This window comes from Anas acuta, chromosome 3, assembly GCF_963932015.1.
Source record: "Anas acuta chromosome 3, bAnaAcu1.1, whole genome shotgun sequence".
In the NCBI taxonomy this organism is placed as follows: Eukaryota; Metazoa; Chordata; class Aves; order Anseriformes; family Anatidae; genus Anas; species Anas acuta.
This window is the reverse complement of record NC_088981.1, coordinates 91,743,203-91,759,537: the sequence shown is the minus strand read 5'-3', so window position 1 is coordinate 91,759,537 and position 16,335 is coordinate 91,743,203. Positions and strand designations below refer to the sequence as shown.

The following is a 16,335-nucleotide window of genomic DNA, read 5'->3' as shown; positions in this document are numbered from 1 at the left end:
TTAGTTTCTCACTGCAGTAGTCTGTTAGTAATAGGTAAGAAATTACATTAATCTCCTTATGCTGTTTGTTTTGCCCATGTTGATAATTGTTGAGTGTTATCCCTGTCCTAATCTGAACCCTTGAGCCCTTCTCATTTCATTCCCCCTGCTCCTCCTCCCCCCCGCTCCTTTTTTTTTTTTTTTTTTTTGTCTTTGAGGGAGCATGAGAAAGTGATTGTGGTGTTCAGCTGCCCAGCAGAGTAAAACCACGACACCACAATACTACTTTCTGTCCTACTGATTGGATCAGTAGGGTGTTCTGCAAGAAATGGAGCCCAGCACACCACTGATTATGCTTTGAATCTAATTTAAAAGCCGGCAGTCTGGTGCAGTGATGTTCTGAACATCACTATTAGTAAGCCCTTCATAGATCTTAGGTGTAACGAAGAGTGGTTTCTGAGTCCCAAAAGTCTTCCACTACAAGATGGTCATGAATGCCAATTGTAACAAATCCTATACATGGCATCATACCACTGATAAAAAAGCTCATTCAAAAACTGAGGGAAAACACTTTCAGGGAAGAACGAAATAGCACAGGTAAGATCAGCCAGTTCAATTACCGAAGAATGACTCATCTGTGTGCTTAAAATCAGGAGGTCTATTTCCTCCAAAATAAAAGTGGATTTCTTAGGACCCATCTTGAAATGATCTCTGTGGAGGCCTCCAAGTAGCTAGATAACTTAACGTAGGTGGCAAATTTTAAGGATTCATGGTCAAAAATGGGTCTGGAGGAGTGCATTACACAGGTCTCATGAACAAGCAGAGCTCTCTGTCAACAATATATTAAAAAGTAGTTGGAAGAATTCTGGAAACATTCATATATCAATGCTTTTAGATGATATCAGTGAAATTCATATAGAACTGATAATACAAATGAAAAATAAAATTCAATGCAATATATATATATATAACATTATACATATAATATGCACAAAAATAAGTCATGATTTGGTAATAAATGAAGTGTTATCCAGACTATGTGGCCTTCTCTGACTACGGAATGGAACGCTTATAAAACCAATGGTTTTATGATACTGACCATACTGATTCTGCGTCAGCATTACAGTACTTTTTCTTAGACATATCCTTCTAGTGGCTTCATAATCTGTTGTGATTTGCAGCCTGTTGCTGGTATACCCTGACTATAGGCTGTAGATTTTAGAGCCTGGAGCAATATAGACTGCACAAGTTCTTAGAAGAAAAACCTTTTGGTTTACTGACCACAATGTGTATTGTGTTCATTTTTTTTTAAAGAAAAACAAAACAAACAAAACAAAATAAAAAAGACCTCTATGCTTGTTTTGTCATTGTTTAAATTTTCTAACACAACTAGCATAATACTTCAGGTTACCACACCTTGAAGGAGCTGCAGGTGGCACACGGATCCCTCTTCCTCGAATACCCCGTCCACGTGCTGAATCCTCAGAACCGTTCAAATAAGATAGCTCTCTCAGCTGCTCCTGACGAATTTCATCATTATAATCCTGAAATGTAAAATATAAAACTTGCTGAAACTTCATATTTTGGCTGATCTGCCAAATAAACCAAAACAGAAATTACATAGATGCTATTTGGGTGAATTTCCCCAAATTATCACCTGTGGGATAAAACATGATCTTTCTGTATGCACATATGATATGAAATTGAAGTATTTGTGGACTGGAAAGCTACCTATAATATGTGGACAGACAAACTTACATGTATACTTAAGATGGCCATAAACAAGACATACACACAAAATAAAACATGAAAAGTACACAAGGCATAAAGACAAAGTAGACGCTAAGGATATATCTGTAAAAAAGATGCAAATGCACTTTCACATAAAAAGGTACCAATCTCAAACAGCTCAAAATCAGATTTATCAAATTATAAATATTTGATATATTTTTAGGCAGACAGCATTGGTAACTTTCACACACTCCAAACACAGATTCCATCTGCTGATGCACCTTAGCATGAAAAATTACACTGGATGCATTTGTTTGGATGGTTTAATCATAACATACCAATAATTATAGTGTTATGAAGTTAAGTTCTACATCCATTTCTTTTACTGAATTTTATCATCGTTGAATAATGTCCTTAGTTATTCGGTATATCTACTAAACCACTTCTGAAAGGAGCTCTCTTTAGGACTCATGAGTAAAAATGCTACGTTTACTGTATAAAATTGTTCAATTATATAAAATAGGCCCATTCTCAGACTGCAGGGTATCAACTCTGCAAGCTTCTGTTGTCTCAGTAAACAGAACATTGGACGAATATCCTTTTCTTACTGACACAAAATATATAATACTGGGTAATTTTAACTTATTTTACAACCTTTGTCTTAGTTAGAATTCCCTTTTTTTTTGTTTCCTTCATTTTGTTTTCAGCTCCTTGTGTGCCGATCATAGTAATAAGAGCCCTCTGCATTAATCATCCCTCTGGCAGTAAGTTCTGCAATAGTTAACTAGTATTTCAAAACAGAAAATATTATTGAATTTCAGCTCTTCACTTTTTCATCCTTCAACTTGCAACTGTCATTGAAAGGCATGCCAGGATCTGAAAATGCTACAGTACCTGCTACAGTCACCTCAGATGGGTGACTGCTTTACAAATGACACTTTTTAGCCAAGTTAGAGACCAGACAAACAGTGAGATGGAACCTAGACTTTACTTATTCCTAATCCTTACCAACTTTCTGGAGTCAGACATATAATAAATGCTTTGTCAGCAAAGTAGGTTTAAGAAATTTGTAGATAATTCTAACAGTAGATGGCTGACACACTGAAAAATAGAGCTGCAATTTACAGGGAGTTTGAGAAGCTTGAAGGACCAACATAAACCTTTTGCAGGCCAACAAGAAGTGGTGCAGAGTTCTGCACACGTGTTGCAATAATCAAGCCCACACATTTTTAGAGGCTGGGAAATTACAGGTTGAGTCAAAGCACTGCTGAAGATGATCTAGTGGATGCCTGTTTGAATACTGAATATAGGGTGTTCTTTGGAAATAAGGTATATTTCATACAGTGCTACATTAGAGGAGTACAGCCAGCGGCTCAATAGAAGGTATCCAATTTACACAGTGTTGCTTATGTCTGACCTAGAGTATTTTATCCAAGTTTGGCCTGCCAATTTAAGATGAATGTGGTGAAACTGAAAAAGGTCCAACAGAGGACTACCGAGGTAGTCAGTGGCCCAGAGTATATGAGGAGAAGCTCAGGAATGTGGACTTCTTTAGTCTGTTGAAGAGGAGACTGAACAGTGATCAGAGGAGTTTTCAAGTACTTAAAGGAGAGCTACAAAGTGGTGCAGACAAAGAGGAGATTTGGGCTTCTCATGAGGAAGAAGTCTTTCACTAGATGGATAGTGCAAACCTGGAACAGGCTATACAGATTCAAGACTCAGCCAAACAAAGCCATAGTTGTCCTGATTTACTGTTTACTGTTGTCAGTAGGAGTGAAGAAAATCTTCAATGGACCCTTTCAATAGATATTTTTGTGACTGTGAAGCTCTCATCCATCTTCCTCAGTGCCCAGGATATTGTATATAGATTTGCCTCTTCAGCAGGTGCTATTGTAGGAAGGGAGAACATCTGGTAAACCTGAATTATGACACAAATCAACTAAAACTTGAAGACAAAGCCCAACTCTTGTGTTGAATAGTTGAGAAGTTGGTGACCTGAGGAAGGTATGAGTGAAGAGGGGTTGGAGAAACAGGAGATGTTCTCAGACAGTTCTGCAACTGTTTTTTATTTAATCTTAGGAATCAATCCCAAAGAGACCCCACAAAAGAACTAAGCCTCTTTCTTCCTACAATACTGAATCAGAGGTACGGGCAATCTGTTGAATGATATGATGCTGACCTTGTGCTCTAAGAAAGTGTAGGCCTAGTCATAATTTTACTTCTAAATTTCTAGGAAGTGCAGCTGGAATAAATCCTAACAAGTCAGTTCAGAAGAGAACCACATTTATACAGCATAATATGTGGCATTTGTAGCAGAATCATAATTAAGGGTAAATCCCCAATTTGCTAATAATCCAGATGATAGCTTTCTGATCACAACATTCTTAAAATCTTTTTGCACATTTTTCTGTTGTTTTAACATTAATGGTAATAAGATATATACATTGTTCTAAAGAAACATGTTCTGTAAAACACAGAGGGAAAAACACAGATAGGATCAATCGGGTCACATTTACAGCAAAATCAAAACATATACCATTTACTGTGCCTTGCTTAATATCATCTGTTATTCACACTGGCTCTTCAAGGATTAGAACTTCAAACTAGCTGATTGAGTTTGCCCTTCAGATTCCACAGCAGTGCTAGGAATGAGCTTCATTAATAATGAAAATAAATTTTGTAAGAGTAAGATGTGGGGGGAAAAGAAAGGAAGAAGAATGGAAGAAGAAAGGAAAGAAGGATCTGCAAAGAACATAAACTTAAACTTTCTGTGTTGCTGCTTTTAGAATGTTGTATAAATGAACTTCTACCAGAAACTACCTCAAAGCTACTATTCCTTGCTCAGATGTGCATATCATTTATAATCTTAGCATTTACTAAAAGACCTCCCCCCCCCCAAAAAAAAAAAAAAAAAACAACAACAAAATACAGCAAGACCTGCAAATCTGCACCATTCTATTATAGCAAGCACTCTTTTATTTTCCTACAGGTTATTTACTGTATTCCCTGTTAAGAAATATGCATTATGTATTTTAAAAGACCAAGAAAAAGACAATAAGGTGTATGGAGAACCGTAATTAAAATGCTGGGAATCATGAAAAAAAAAATCTATTAAATTACTATATATAGATCATTTATCTTACATGCCCTTTAAAAAAGCATAATAAAAATCATAACCTCGAAACCTGAAATCTGAAATTTTGAACAGAAATGCTCTTTTCAACTCTTCATTAAACAGAAACATAACACTGAATTAATCTTTCATAACTGCTACATGAGTCTAGCTAGAGACAGAGTATCCTGCTGAATATTTAATTGTAGCTGAGTTCAGAGCTTAGCACTTGAGCAAAATTATGCTGCAGATGTTTCATATATATCTAGTCCCGAGAGAGTACAAGATGTTGCAAGACATACCTATACTGAACAAAGTATAATGAAGTAGCTATACACTGTAGTAATATGTTGTTTTAGAAAGAAATCCCTACTCCTTCCATTAAAATAAGCTCATGAGAAATGTGCTGTACTTACTAGTTTTTCTCTAATTTAGGAATCTTATAGCTCATTATCTACATTATCATATATATATTGCTCCTGTTTATATCGTTAAAGACATTATTAGCTAGCTATAAACAGCTTTTGGATTCAATGATACTAAGGGTGCCGTCTGCTTACATCACAGTGGTCAGTGTTTGCAAACAACCACTGTAGGTGAGCTAACCACCCACACCCACAACATTTCACCTAAACATGTATCTTGACTTTAAAAACACTGAGGATTTACAGTCTTAGCAAAGTCACTAGCACCCAGGACCAGCTGTCCTGGTTTCAGTTATGATAAGAGTTAATTTTTCTCTTAGTAGCTGGTATTGTGCTGTGTTGGGGATTTAGGCTGAGAATAATGTTGATAACACACTGATGTTTTAATTGTTGCAGAGCAGTGCTTACACTAAGCCAAGGACTTTTCAGCTTCTCACACTGTTCTGCAAGTGGGCAGGCTGGGGGTACAGTAGGAGCTGGGAGGGGGACAGAACCAGGACACCAGCAAATCACAATGTTCATCTAAGTGCCCCAAAGCAAATTAAGCATTTAGGTAAAACCCTTAGTTTTCTAAATTACATGAACACATTTATCCCAAACTACCACAACAATGCTTATTTATGAGGGTGTGGAACGGTTAATTAGGTCAGTTGCCTTGACTGTGCTAGGAACAAAGGAAAGCTGTCAGTATCAAAATCAAACCAGTGACAGCTCACCCAGGGGCAGTTCTGGCATGGAAGTATGGCAAAGATGTGAATGCACATAAGCTAGAAAATGTTAGAAACCTTTTTTTTTTTTGTTTTTTTCTTTTTTTTTTCTCTTGTAAAGAGCAGCAAAATATGGCGCAAGCTGCAAAACCTGATCTGAATTTAAAAGATCACACAGTGACAAGGGAGGAGAGTTAATAAAGAAATCAAAGGGTAAGATGTAGACAGAGGCAACAGATTTCAGGAATATCTATCTATCATTAGCATAACAAAGGCTCATAGAAGTCAAGGATAAATCAGTCCCTTAAGGACTGTGATCTCCTGTCCTGATGTGTTTTGCAAGTTTAAGTTCTTTCCACGTATATGAATGATTTGCACTATTAATAAATATCATTACTCTTATCTGTGACAGCTGAATTTCACTCTAACTCCATAGTTAAGGGGAAAATAATTTATGTTAAAGGCAAACTACCTTAAAAATGCAGATTTATGCAACTCAAACCAAAAATGATAATCATAATTCTTCATATTGACAATGTTGAAGTATGAATAAGACACACTTGGTCCCTTATATGGATGACAGTTTATAGCATACTCACACTTACTCACACTCCTTATACAACCAAGCTAGCTATATGTATCATGTGAAGGACAGACTATTCTCCACGTGGTGTTGGTAAAACTAAGGTACCGTATTCTACAGACAAACAACTACCTGTTAGCATTTTGTATTTAAGTCATCAAACTTTCCATGATTTTAATTCAGTGTAAAAGAAGTTGTAAAATATAAATGCTTGTCTTCCAGTTATTTTCTGTATAATGCTTAAAGTGCTTGGATCCCAAGGCAACAATACCTGAAATTTACAGCTGGCCTGTATAGAAAGGTTTCAAATAATATGTATGACAGATCCTATAGTCAAAAGAATCATATATTACTTTAAGGACCACCACCTCTTTACAGTAAACCCGAATAGCCAAGAACAGAAATGTGGTCCCATGGTCCTGAAAATCTGTCTGTACTGCCTGAACACTCTCAGGCTTGTAATTTTCTCTGAAACTGTTGCCAACAGAGAGCTTCACATTCACAGACATAGGTATTCTCCATTCGGCATTCCTCTCTTCCTGCACTCAGCCTAGCAGGTAGCAGAATGGCAACAGGAGATGGATTTGAACTCCCCTGGCACTTCTGCCTCCTGCCCAGTTCCCAGAATCAGTAAAAGAGCTTTAGGGTTCCATAAATTTGCACAGATTTATTGAAGCTAGACTATCCCCCCTAAATCCTGAGGTTTCTGTCTTGGGGCTATATTTAGGTAGCTTAAGTACCAATTAGCTTGAAATTTCTACTGAGTAGCTGCTTCAGAAAACCCATAGACAGCCAGTAGGGCACAGAAGATCCAGTGAATTACATGGAGTTAGGAGATGTGAATACAGCCCTTTTATTTTTTCTTTTAGATACATACAAACTAATTTTGGGCACTAAAAGAGACATTGTTCTCGTGCTTTCTTGTATATGCGGGAAAGCATTAAGTCTGTGAGCACACCTGGTAGTGAGGAGCTTCCTGAAGTTGCTGCTACTTTGTGCTTATGTGACCTTATGACAGGGAGTTGCTAGGATTCAACTTCAAAGCATGGTGAAAGCTGCTCACCTGGACTCATGGGGTCAGGATCTCCAGTTTATTGTACTTAAGGGGCCAAGAACCCTAAAATTCCTACTTCCTAGCTGAGTGCTTTAATATCAGACTGTTCCAAAAAAAAAAAAAAAAAAAAAGAGAATTATTACTGGCTGCTTAGTATCAGAAGAGCTTGGTGAACTACATCCTGAACTGACAGAAGTATTTTAGCATTTCCTTATATTCTAATATCCAGTTTCAATATTCTATAGCATTCAAAGTGTAAACATATCAGACTTTTTCCTGCACACAACTAAAGCCTCTCTCTATCAATGTCCACTTAAACTTAGGCAATTATGCCACATAGATTGTATAGCCCTCTCAATCACCTAAAATTAAGGTGAGGCAGTGTCTCAGCTAGGTATGTAGATCAGGTGGATGGAACTGCATCCTAAAACTTCATTCTTTGTCTCTCTAATGAAAATTCAAAGTTCACTGTAAAGTACGAGATTAATCTATAGCAGAGACCATGCCCAACCAAACAATTCCTGCAAGGTTCAGCAGAACTGTGGAAGCTGGCTCTAGTCCACCCTATGTGGGTTCTGATGGGTATGGCATATGTTCTCAACAGTATATGGAGAAGCTCAAAACTGACAGCTGTTTTGATGTTCCTAGATAAGATCTGTGTTCTCTGAACCCATATTTAATGTATATGCATGGTTTCCTGGTTACCTACAGTCGTGACCATCTGTTGAGATGGCTTTTTGCCCATTTGTAGATTGGTCTGATTATTTCACTAGAGCATAGGTGCCAGGTAATGATAGGTTTAGATGGACAGCCTGCAGTGCGCCACAAGTGATAATGCTTCTGCCAGAAGTTCTCTTCCGTGGCTCCAATATTGCATTAACACCACATGCCTCTTTGCATTTGACCATACATATTGGAACTTACATAAGGCCATTCTGTGTGCATGCAGTTCTTTGGCAGACAGTAACCCCCCCCCCACAAATGCACAAAAATATAAATATAATCCATCTGACTTGAAGGAAGAAATGTGATTTTCTCTAAGCAATTGGCAACTTAGCCAGATCCATAGCTATAAACATTATGTCCTTTCACTTGCCACATTTAAAAAAAATAATAAAAAAGAGGTTGTTTTACCTGCTTCTAGTCTGTCTGAAAAATAAACCTTAATTGTGTGGGTCACTCTTAGAGACTGGAACACATAAAACAGACCATACATTTCTCTCAGTAACATTTTGAATGTGTTGCAGCCAATATGAGTTTCAGCTTATAAATGCCTATGGGCAGAATGCAAGCAGACATAAGCTAGAGCCACGTACACTTGCCTTTGAGGTTAGTTGACAGCTGGGGGATTTGTCAGCTTGCCACAGAGAGCACTAACCCAAGCGTGGATGTCATTTTTCTCTTTGAGCATGCACAATTAAATCTGCCTGGCATCATCAGCATGGGGCACTGCTCTCTACAAGCAGTGTGGGAGGGAGGGGGGACATCTTGCTCCTCAGTTTCTGAAGAGAAGCTGCCAATACCCACAGTGTAAATTGTGCATAGGCAACTGTTATGAAACTTCAATCCAGATATTTTAATTCTTGCTAGAACAGAGCAAAATAAACTTCATCTAGTTTTGTGTTCATTCTTTTTCTTTCTCTCTTTCTCTCTTTCTCTCTCTCTCTCTCTTTCTCTTTCTCTTTCTCTCTTTTTGTAGAAAAGAAGGCTTGTAACCAAAGACTGTTCCATTTTACATGGAAATGTTGTTAGCCACACAAAGTAACCACACTGAAGCTCAGTGCATGATGTTTTAAAAACCCTTAGAAACCTGTATTAAATTCCAGATATTTGCCCCAATTTATTCTACCCCTCTTGCTCCCAGCCCTCAGAACAATGGATACTGTGGTCTGTAATTCATTCAAATTACAGTCATAATGCCACAGAAGTCGGTTAGCTGACTGCTCTCTATCCCTGAATTTAATTTTGAGTGAATCCTGGCTGCCAGAGACTTGTGCTTATTTACAGTTGTCACTTGAAGGAGATATGTATAAGGGAATTTGTAATATATAAACAGGACGTACAGCAAACTGTGGGGAGGGTGGTATAGCCACACATTACTGAAGAAATCTTTATAGATTTTACACTGGATATTTATACTGGCTTCTAGGAAGGAAGGATGTGATATGATTGATTTTCCTCTGGGGAAACCTGTGTCCTTCAAAGAAAGCAGGGATAGGAGTATGACTGTCACCGCTCTTCTCCAGCTGTTTGTTGGGAAGGTGTACTTTGATTACTAACAAGATTACTAATTGCTCCTAGGGCTGGAGCAATGGTCTACTATAGCCATGTTAAAGTAAATGAAATTAACAAGCTGTGTATAGTAATTACACAACTTCTATTTTAACAATGCCATGCGGGAACCACATTGCCTCCTGCTAACCCACTGGTGTAAGTTTGTAGCCCCCTTGTCAAGGATAATGGCAAAGCCTCTTTGTTGGTGAGAATGGCAAAATTCAGATATGTTTACTCCTGTTTTGTGTGACTGACTCATACAGCCCTGCTACAGCTATGCTTTCTTGGTCCCATGTTGCACAGCAAAGAACAATGAAAGATGGGAAGTCTTAAAATACCTTACAAATGTTTGTTGAGTGTCATTTCTTTTATGGTTGCTGAATCATTTTACAATTTTAAAAAATCCTATTAGGTGATAATCTGTACAAATTGATCGTAAATGAGACAAGAATTAGTGTTTAAAGCAAAAGGAGCATTTTTTTGATTTACTGCAATATATAATTAAGAAAACATGAGCTCTCATTGAAGTAAGGACTGTCTTGGCAAACACCAGCTCTAGTACAAACACAGTAGAAACATTCTTAATAATGCTATATACTGAACTCTAGAAATAAGCTTGGTCTGATTCAAAGATAGGAGACAGAAAAATATCTTAAATTCAGTCAGCACAGAGCAATTACTAAATACTCTGAAAGTCAGAAAGGTGAACTTACTGCAGCAACATGGTAACTTTAAAACAGTTGTGTGGACAGTGACATGACCTCAGAATTCATTTCTTCTTTTGTCCAAAATAAGGATTTGAAAAAAAGGATGAAGACTTTCTTTCCATTGTCAGTCCTAGGAGCATGCACAGAAAGCTTCTAAAAAGCTCAGGCCACCACCAGGGCTTAGTTTTTGAAAGACAGCTGTACCTCAAGTGTTCTCCTCAGTAAGAGGTCAAGGCAGAAACCACAGTAACTGTATTTCTCACTCAATCCTTCTCCAAAGAAATCTGACTAACCCAAACTAAAGAGCATAGCACATCATCCCTAGAGCCAAGGCTTTTATATATACTAAGGGAAAAGATAACATGCAACATTCTGGGAAGATGGTATGTGATAGTGCTGTAAAAATACAAAAGCAATTTTAAACATTGGAATCACACATATTTTAAATCTGCTTGGTTTGACCTGCTATAATCTAAATTAGCTCCCATACGGAGAAATTTATGGATAACCAATGTAATGATATAGAGGAAAGCCAACAGAGGACATGCAGTTATGTAAAGAGCTGCCCTTCCCATGCTTGTCTCCAGAGAACCCTTCCCTTCTGAGAGAAGCGTGCCAAGTGACATCCATATTTTTGTTTGATGCAGGAGACAACTTTGTATTTAAAACCGGTGACACCGACAGCTGCCTGGCTGAGGCAGAGTGCAACAGGTTCTAAGTAATGTGTGTAATCCCACCCCACCAACACCTGCCCTGTGGAAACTGCTGTGCTTCATCCCACCATAGCCACCCTTCAGGCATCATTTGTCCTGGGCTCTGCTCATCTGGGGAGGAAACACGCTGGCAGAGGGAAGATATGGAGAAGACAGGGTGTCCTGTCTTGCTCCTTGTCAGGTTAGGTGGTGGGGTCCCATTTCCACACACCCTCCAGCATCACATGGCAGCGTCTGCCTTCTAACACAGTATTTATGTGCAGTTTTGCAACTGCTCACTCTTCCCAACAGCAGGCCTTTTCAGGCCTTCATCCCTGAACATCTGCAATATTGCCATGCTACATGCCAGAATGGCTTCTGTAAGCACGAGAAAAAAAATGTGAAAAGATGTTGCTATCAGATTTCAGGTTCACTGTCCAAACAGTCAAATAAATTAAAAATACTAAAATAATTTTAGGCTCATCTTTTTGAAATTTACACCAAGCTTCAAGTGAGGAAGAGTGTAAGTATATAGACAAATAATCAACAAATAAATAAATATTCAAAGGAATGGGAAGAAAAGTATCAAATAAGAACAGTTGAAATCTTACTGGGGTGGGGTGGGAAAGGCAAGGTGAATGAATTAGGAAACAATACTTTCTTGCAAGTTTTTAAAAAATATGCAAGTTTAAAATAAATGTTTTACTAATTCCATTGGGAATGTATCCATCAGGTTTATACCATATACAAGATGTTGTGGGTTTAATCTTTTCAAAAAAGAATTGGAGACATAAGGAAAGATGGTTAGTAAAATCACTTACCAAAAATGCTTACACAAAATATCAAGTACAGTTATATTAATTCCCAGGTGTCTCTTCCCTGTTTTTAAAATACATAGTGTATGAAAGATTAGGAGTGAAGTGTGTAAGAGTTAGCAAGTGCTGTAATTAATTTATTATAAATAATCTTTTGAATTGTAACCAGATGTAAGTGACATTATTGCCAGAGTTTCAAGCTCAACAATTTAATATACAATATGATGAAGATATATGTAAGCAGTTCTACATTTGTTATTATTTAATTTGAATATCCTTTATTTTGTTACCGTATAAAGCCTTGTAAATAAGATTATTTGCCAGGAGATATGGCACCTGTATTTATAATGTCTCCTTTTCTGCTCTGCAGCATGCCTTAAAGAGGGTTCCAGGTATTTTAACACTATTACCATTGCTATTTTTGGATATATATTTTTAAAATATAATATCAGATTATACCTGCTGACTACCGGATAGCAAAAACCACCTGCTTCTCAAAATCTTTCATTGTTTTGTGGCTGATGCATCTAAACCTGTCCTCCCTAGGGGGCTGCAGAAGATGACTGACTTTGGAACAAACACAAACAATCCAGGCTTGAGGGGAAAAATGAAATAAGCTCCACAGCTGAGGGGCCCTCACATGAGGATGTCTAAGCAGAATCAACTGAAGATCCACTTCAAGCACACCTGTTACCCAAAGAGTGGCAGTGTAGTGAAAGAAAAGATAAAGTCTACTATGTCAAATGGTGCCAGTCAACTTAAAAATTTATTTTTAAGCTGCACCCAGAAGTGGAAAAACACCTTTTAAATGGATGCAATTACAGCACAATATTCCATTTAGTATATGAGCTCCTGTATTTCACCACAGCTTCATTAAGTGCATATACTTGAAGATTTGCTACTTATATGGTATATTCCTACATCAGGCAGTCTTGAGAATGATGATATGCATTGGACACAGAATCAAACTATATTCTCAGGAGGAGAACCTGAGCTATACTGAGGAAATGCAAATGGCATTAAAAAGTCAGACTTAGCTATTAGATTCCCTAGATAATACTAGATTAATTAGCATACATGTATATCTTCTTCAACTTAAGTTCTGACTTGCAGGCCCACCAATGTACATGTATTTCTTTTTCTTAAACTGGTTTGTTTTCATGGAAAGACAACTCAATTGACTCTAAATTAAACTTACTTAAAGAGTTTCAGGATGATAAACTAATCATTGAATATTAAACTGCAACTTCCTAATATCTGAACAATTTTTTTGTGATAAAAGAAACAAATAGCATTCAACACTTTTCCATCATTTCCAAGCAACACAATCAGCAACTACACATAGTACCAAATGGGGAAAAGGGGTAAAAAGTGCTTGGAAAATGTATGTTCAATTTCTTTTTTATACTGTAAGATTTCTAATTTGGCCTTGAACAAGGAACTCAAAAATTCACCTATTGTAGGACCAATGAGTCTGTGTCCAACATTAGAGTCCTGACAGGCCACAGACTTTCCAGTCTTTCTGACTTACTGAAAGAAAACAAACAATTGCCTTCCTTTCCAGCTGTACCTGACCACACCACAGGACTAGTGTACACCTATGACTTTTGGACACAGACACCACATTCACAGAGCCAGGTAAGTATACAAGACAAAACCTTGGTTACAGTTCTATGTACAACTAGATGCCTGTAAAAAAACGTGTAAATTTATTATACTGTTAGACATCTCAAAGTAAAATGATTTTGAAAAAGCAAACCTATTTAGTTCCTTAACTGCTGCAATGCACATGCAAACACACTTTCATAGGTGTTTTTTTTTTTTTTAAATAATATTGAAAAAATGGTATAAAAGAGCATTGTGGTCCTCTCTGCTTATTATGAATGTTCTTTGCTGAATTGTATCACAATGTCTATGTCTATGTCTTAAAGTTATTAAAGTTATTAAGCTGGGACTTTATAAAAAAAAATCTTATTAATTTTGTGAAAAGAGTCAGAAATTCATAAACAAGAAATTTAAAAGTTATTTTAATTTGTATACATAGAGATGGAATATTTCTTTCTTTTTCATTTCTCTTATGATTTTTCAGTCTTCTAAGTAGCAAAAGCAAAAAGATGGGTCATAAATTTCCTTTCTTAAATTCCCAATCTGAATCAGGATAGTGAAAATATACCTCAATAACTAGGAAATGAGACTTAAGAGAGTGATTTATTTATTTACTTAATCTTAGAAATACAATGTTGAGCTCAGTGCCAGCTAAAAATTGGACTCAATTCCAGCTGGATCTTAGCAGCTGTTAATCAAGTGCCACAAATGTTCAGTTTGCCAAGCAGATTTCCCATTCAGAACAGATTTGATATATGGACTCAGAGCCCACCTGTAAAAGACTCTACCCTGCGTTCAGGGTTTCAAGACAGCTACCCCATATGCACAGACATGCAAGCACATTAAAATCACCTACAAAGAGCCCAGCTGGCTGTTATGACCACCCCTGATGGTCTTGAATCCGCGCCCTGATTTTGCTCAAGAACCATGATCAGGGCTTGAAGTCAGCCCTCTACTCTTGGCTAAGAAAGATCCCACTGAGTTCTGTGTTTTTCTGTGGGGAAAATCTGAGGCAGGCAGCAAGTTGTTGGTGAAGTATTTAATAGTTGAGATACATGGGCTTTAGTTACATAACTAAAAACATCATAACTTCATGCTTATCCAAAAACAATAGCTGGTGTTAATAAGCCTCAGCTGTAAACCTAATGTTATTAGCTAAATTATGCACCGTGGTTCCTCACCTGTCTTCTATTCCACTACAAGACTTCTCATGAGCTATTTTATCATCAATGAAATAAAAAGCAATCACCTTACATTATATATTTTCCAGCTGAATAGGTGTATAGACTTACAGGTTGTCTGAACTGAAAAAAAGTGGTTGTGAACCTATTTGTTCCAAGCTGTTATTTAACCATAATTAACCCATTTCTGTATTATTGATTTTAGGAGCACGGAAATCAGTGCAAGACATTCCTCTCTTTTTCCCATTCAGTTCAAATAAAATGCCTTTAATTTAGTTCAATGCGACCAATATACAAAGCTTAGGAGAACTAAATACCTTAACTTTAAATATAATAATTCACCCCATCACAGAAAATGTGAGAAGACACTAAAAACTAACAGTATATTCATCATTGTTGTCCTGCCAAAGGGAAGAGCACTATAAATGGAATTAACTGAGATTAGTTTATTTCCTTTTCTCATAATTCAAATGATCAATTATTTTAACTGAAATGTACTTAATTAAAACTGAGGTATATTTAATTTAATTAAACTGTCAAAGCCTGCCATTAGTTTTAATGCCAAATGTGGATAGGTACTGAATATCAATATCTCATTATGTGTTTAAATTCAGCATAGCAAGCCAAGGCAAACACATAGGAGTTCATCGCACCTCAAGGTGCAAAGTAATCTCAGCTTCTGTTGGCTGTCACTAACTCCACTTAACAGCAAAGGTAGGTTATTTTATTGAATTAAAGCCTTCCAGCCCTGGGGTTTATGAGATTAATTTCTCTGTTCCGACTCTGAGAATGGACTCAGGTCTGATTTACCTGCATGGTTATTGATATTTGTCACTTGCTTGTGCTGTATGGACTGGGTGAAAGTCTCACAGTTCTCCTGCAATCCAAAAACCTCTTGTAAATAACTTGGGTTCAAAATTTCAGACTTAACATGAAATTTTGAAGCCCAGGATTTCCTACTGTGATCTTTATTAAGCCATTCTGAGAATTATCCAGCATTGATGTGGTTAAAAAAAAAGATTTTTTCACCATTCAACTTTCAGGATTCACGAACTGAAAATTTTTAACTGCTCAGGTCAGATCCTGTAGGCCCAGTCATCATTAGCATTTATTTTTCTGCACGTTATGAAAATAAGAAGACTTATTTTTAATAAGTCTTCTTTTATTTTTAATAATATAATATAATAATATTTTTAATACTTATTATCTCTTCTTGCCAGTGCTCTTTCCTTTGAGCAGATACTTCCTTTGCTTCCTTTCCTAAAGGAAGAGAAGGAACCAGCTTCCCCAAAATGCTCTGGACAACCATCATCACCATGTGTATGCCAGCTGTGTCACTATGAAATAAGAGCACTGTTATTTCCTAAATATTTGGAAAGCTAAAATCTCCTGAGATTCCTCAATCTAAAGAACCCCCAAAGCAAGTCTATCTTAGTCCTGCACTTCCTTAAAAAGAATAGGAACAAAACA

The 16,335-nt window shown here is 37.0% G+C and overlaps 1 protein-coding gene across 5 annotated transcripts in view; it reads right to left on the bottom strand.

The window, feature by feature from the left end:
• The window catches only part of KHDRBS2 (KH RNA binding domain containing, signal transduction associated 2), a 386,008-nt gene that overhangs the window by 141,895 nt on the left and 227,778 nt on the right, over window positions 1-16,335 (bottom strand). For all 5 annotated transcript variants that reach the window (XR_011095301.1, XR_011095300.1, XM_068678285.1 and 2 more), the window contains exon 5: window positions 1,396-1,523. Coding sequence is in view for 3 of the 5 variants with exons in the window: in XM_068678285.1 (XP_068534386.1) it covers window positions 1,396-1,523 (128 nt within the window). In the remaining 2 variants the exon portion in view is untranslated. The remainder of the gene's footprint in view (window positions 1-1,395; window positions 1,524-16,335) is intronic.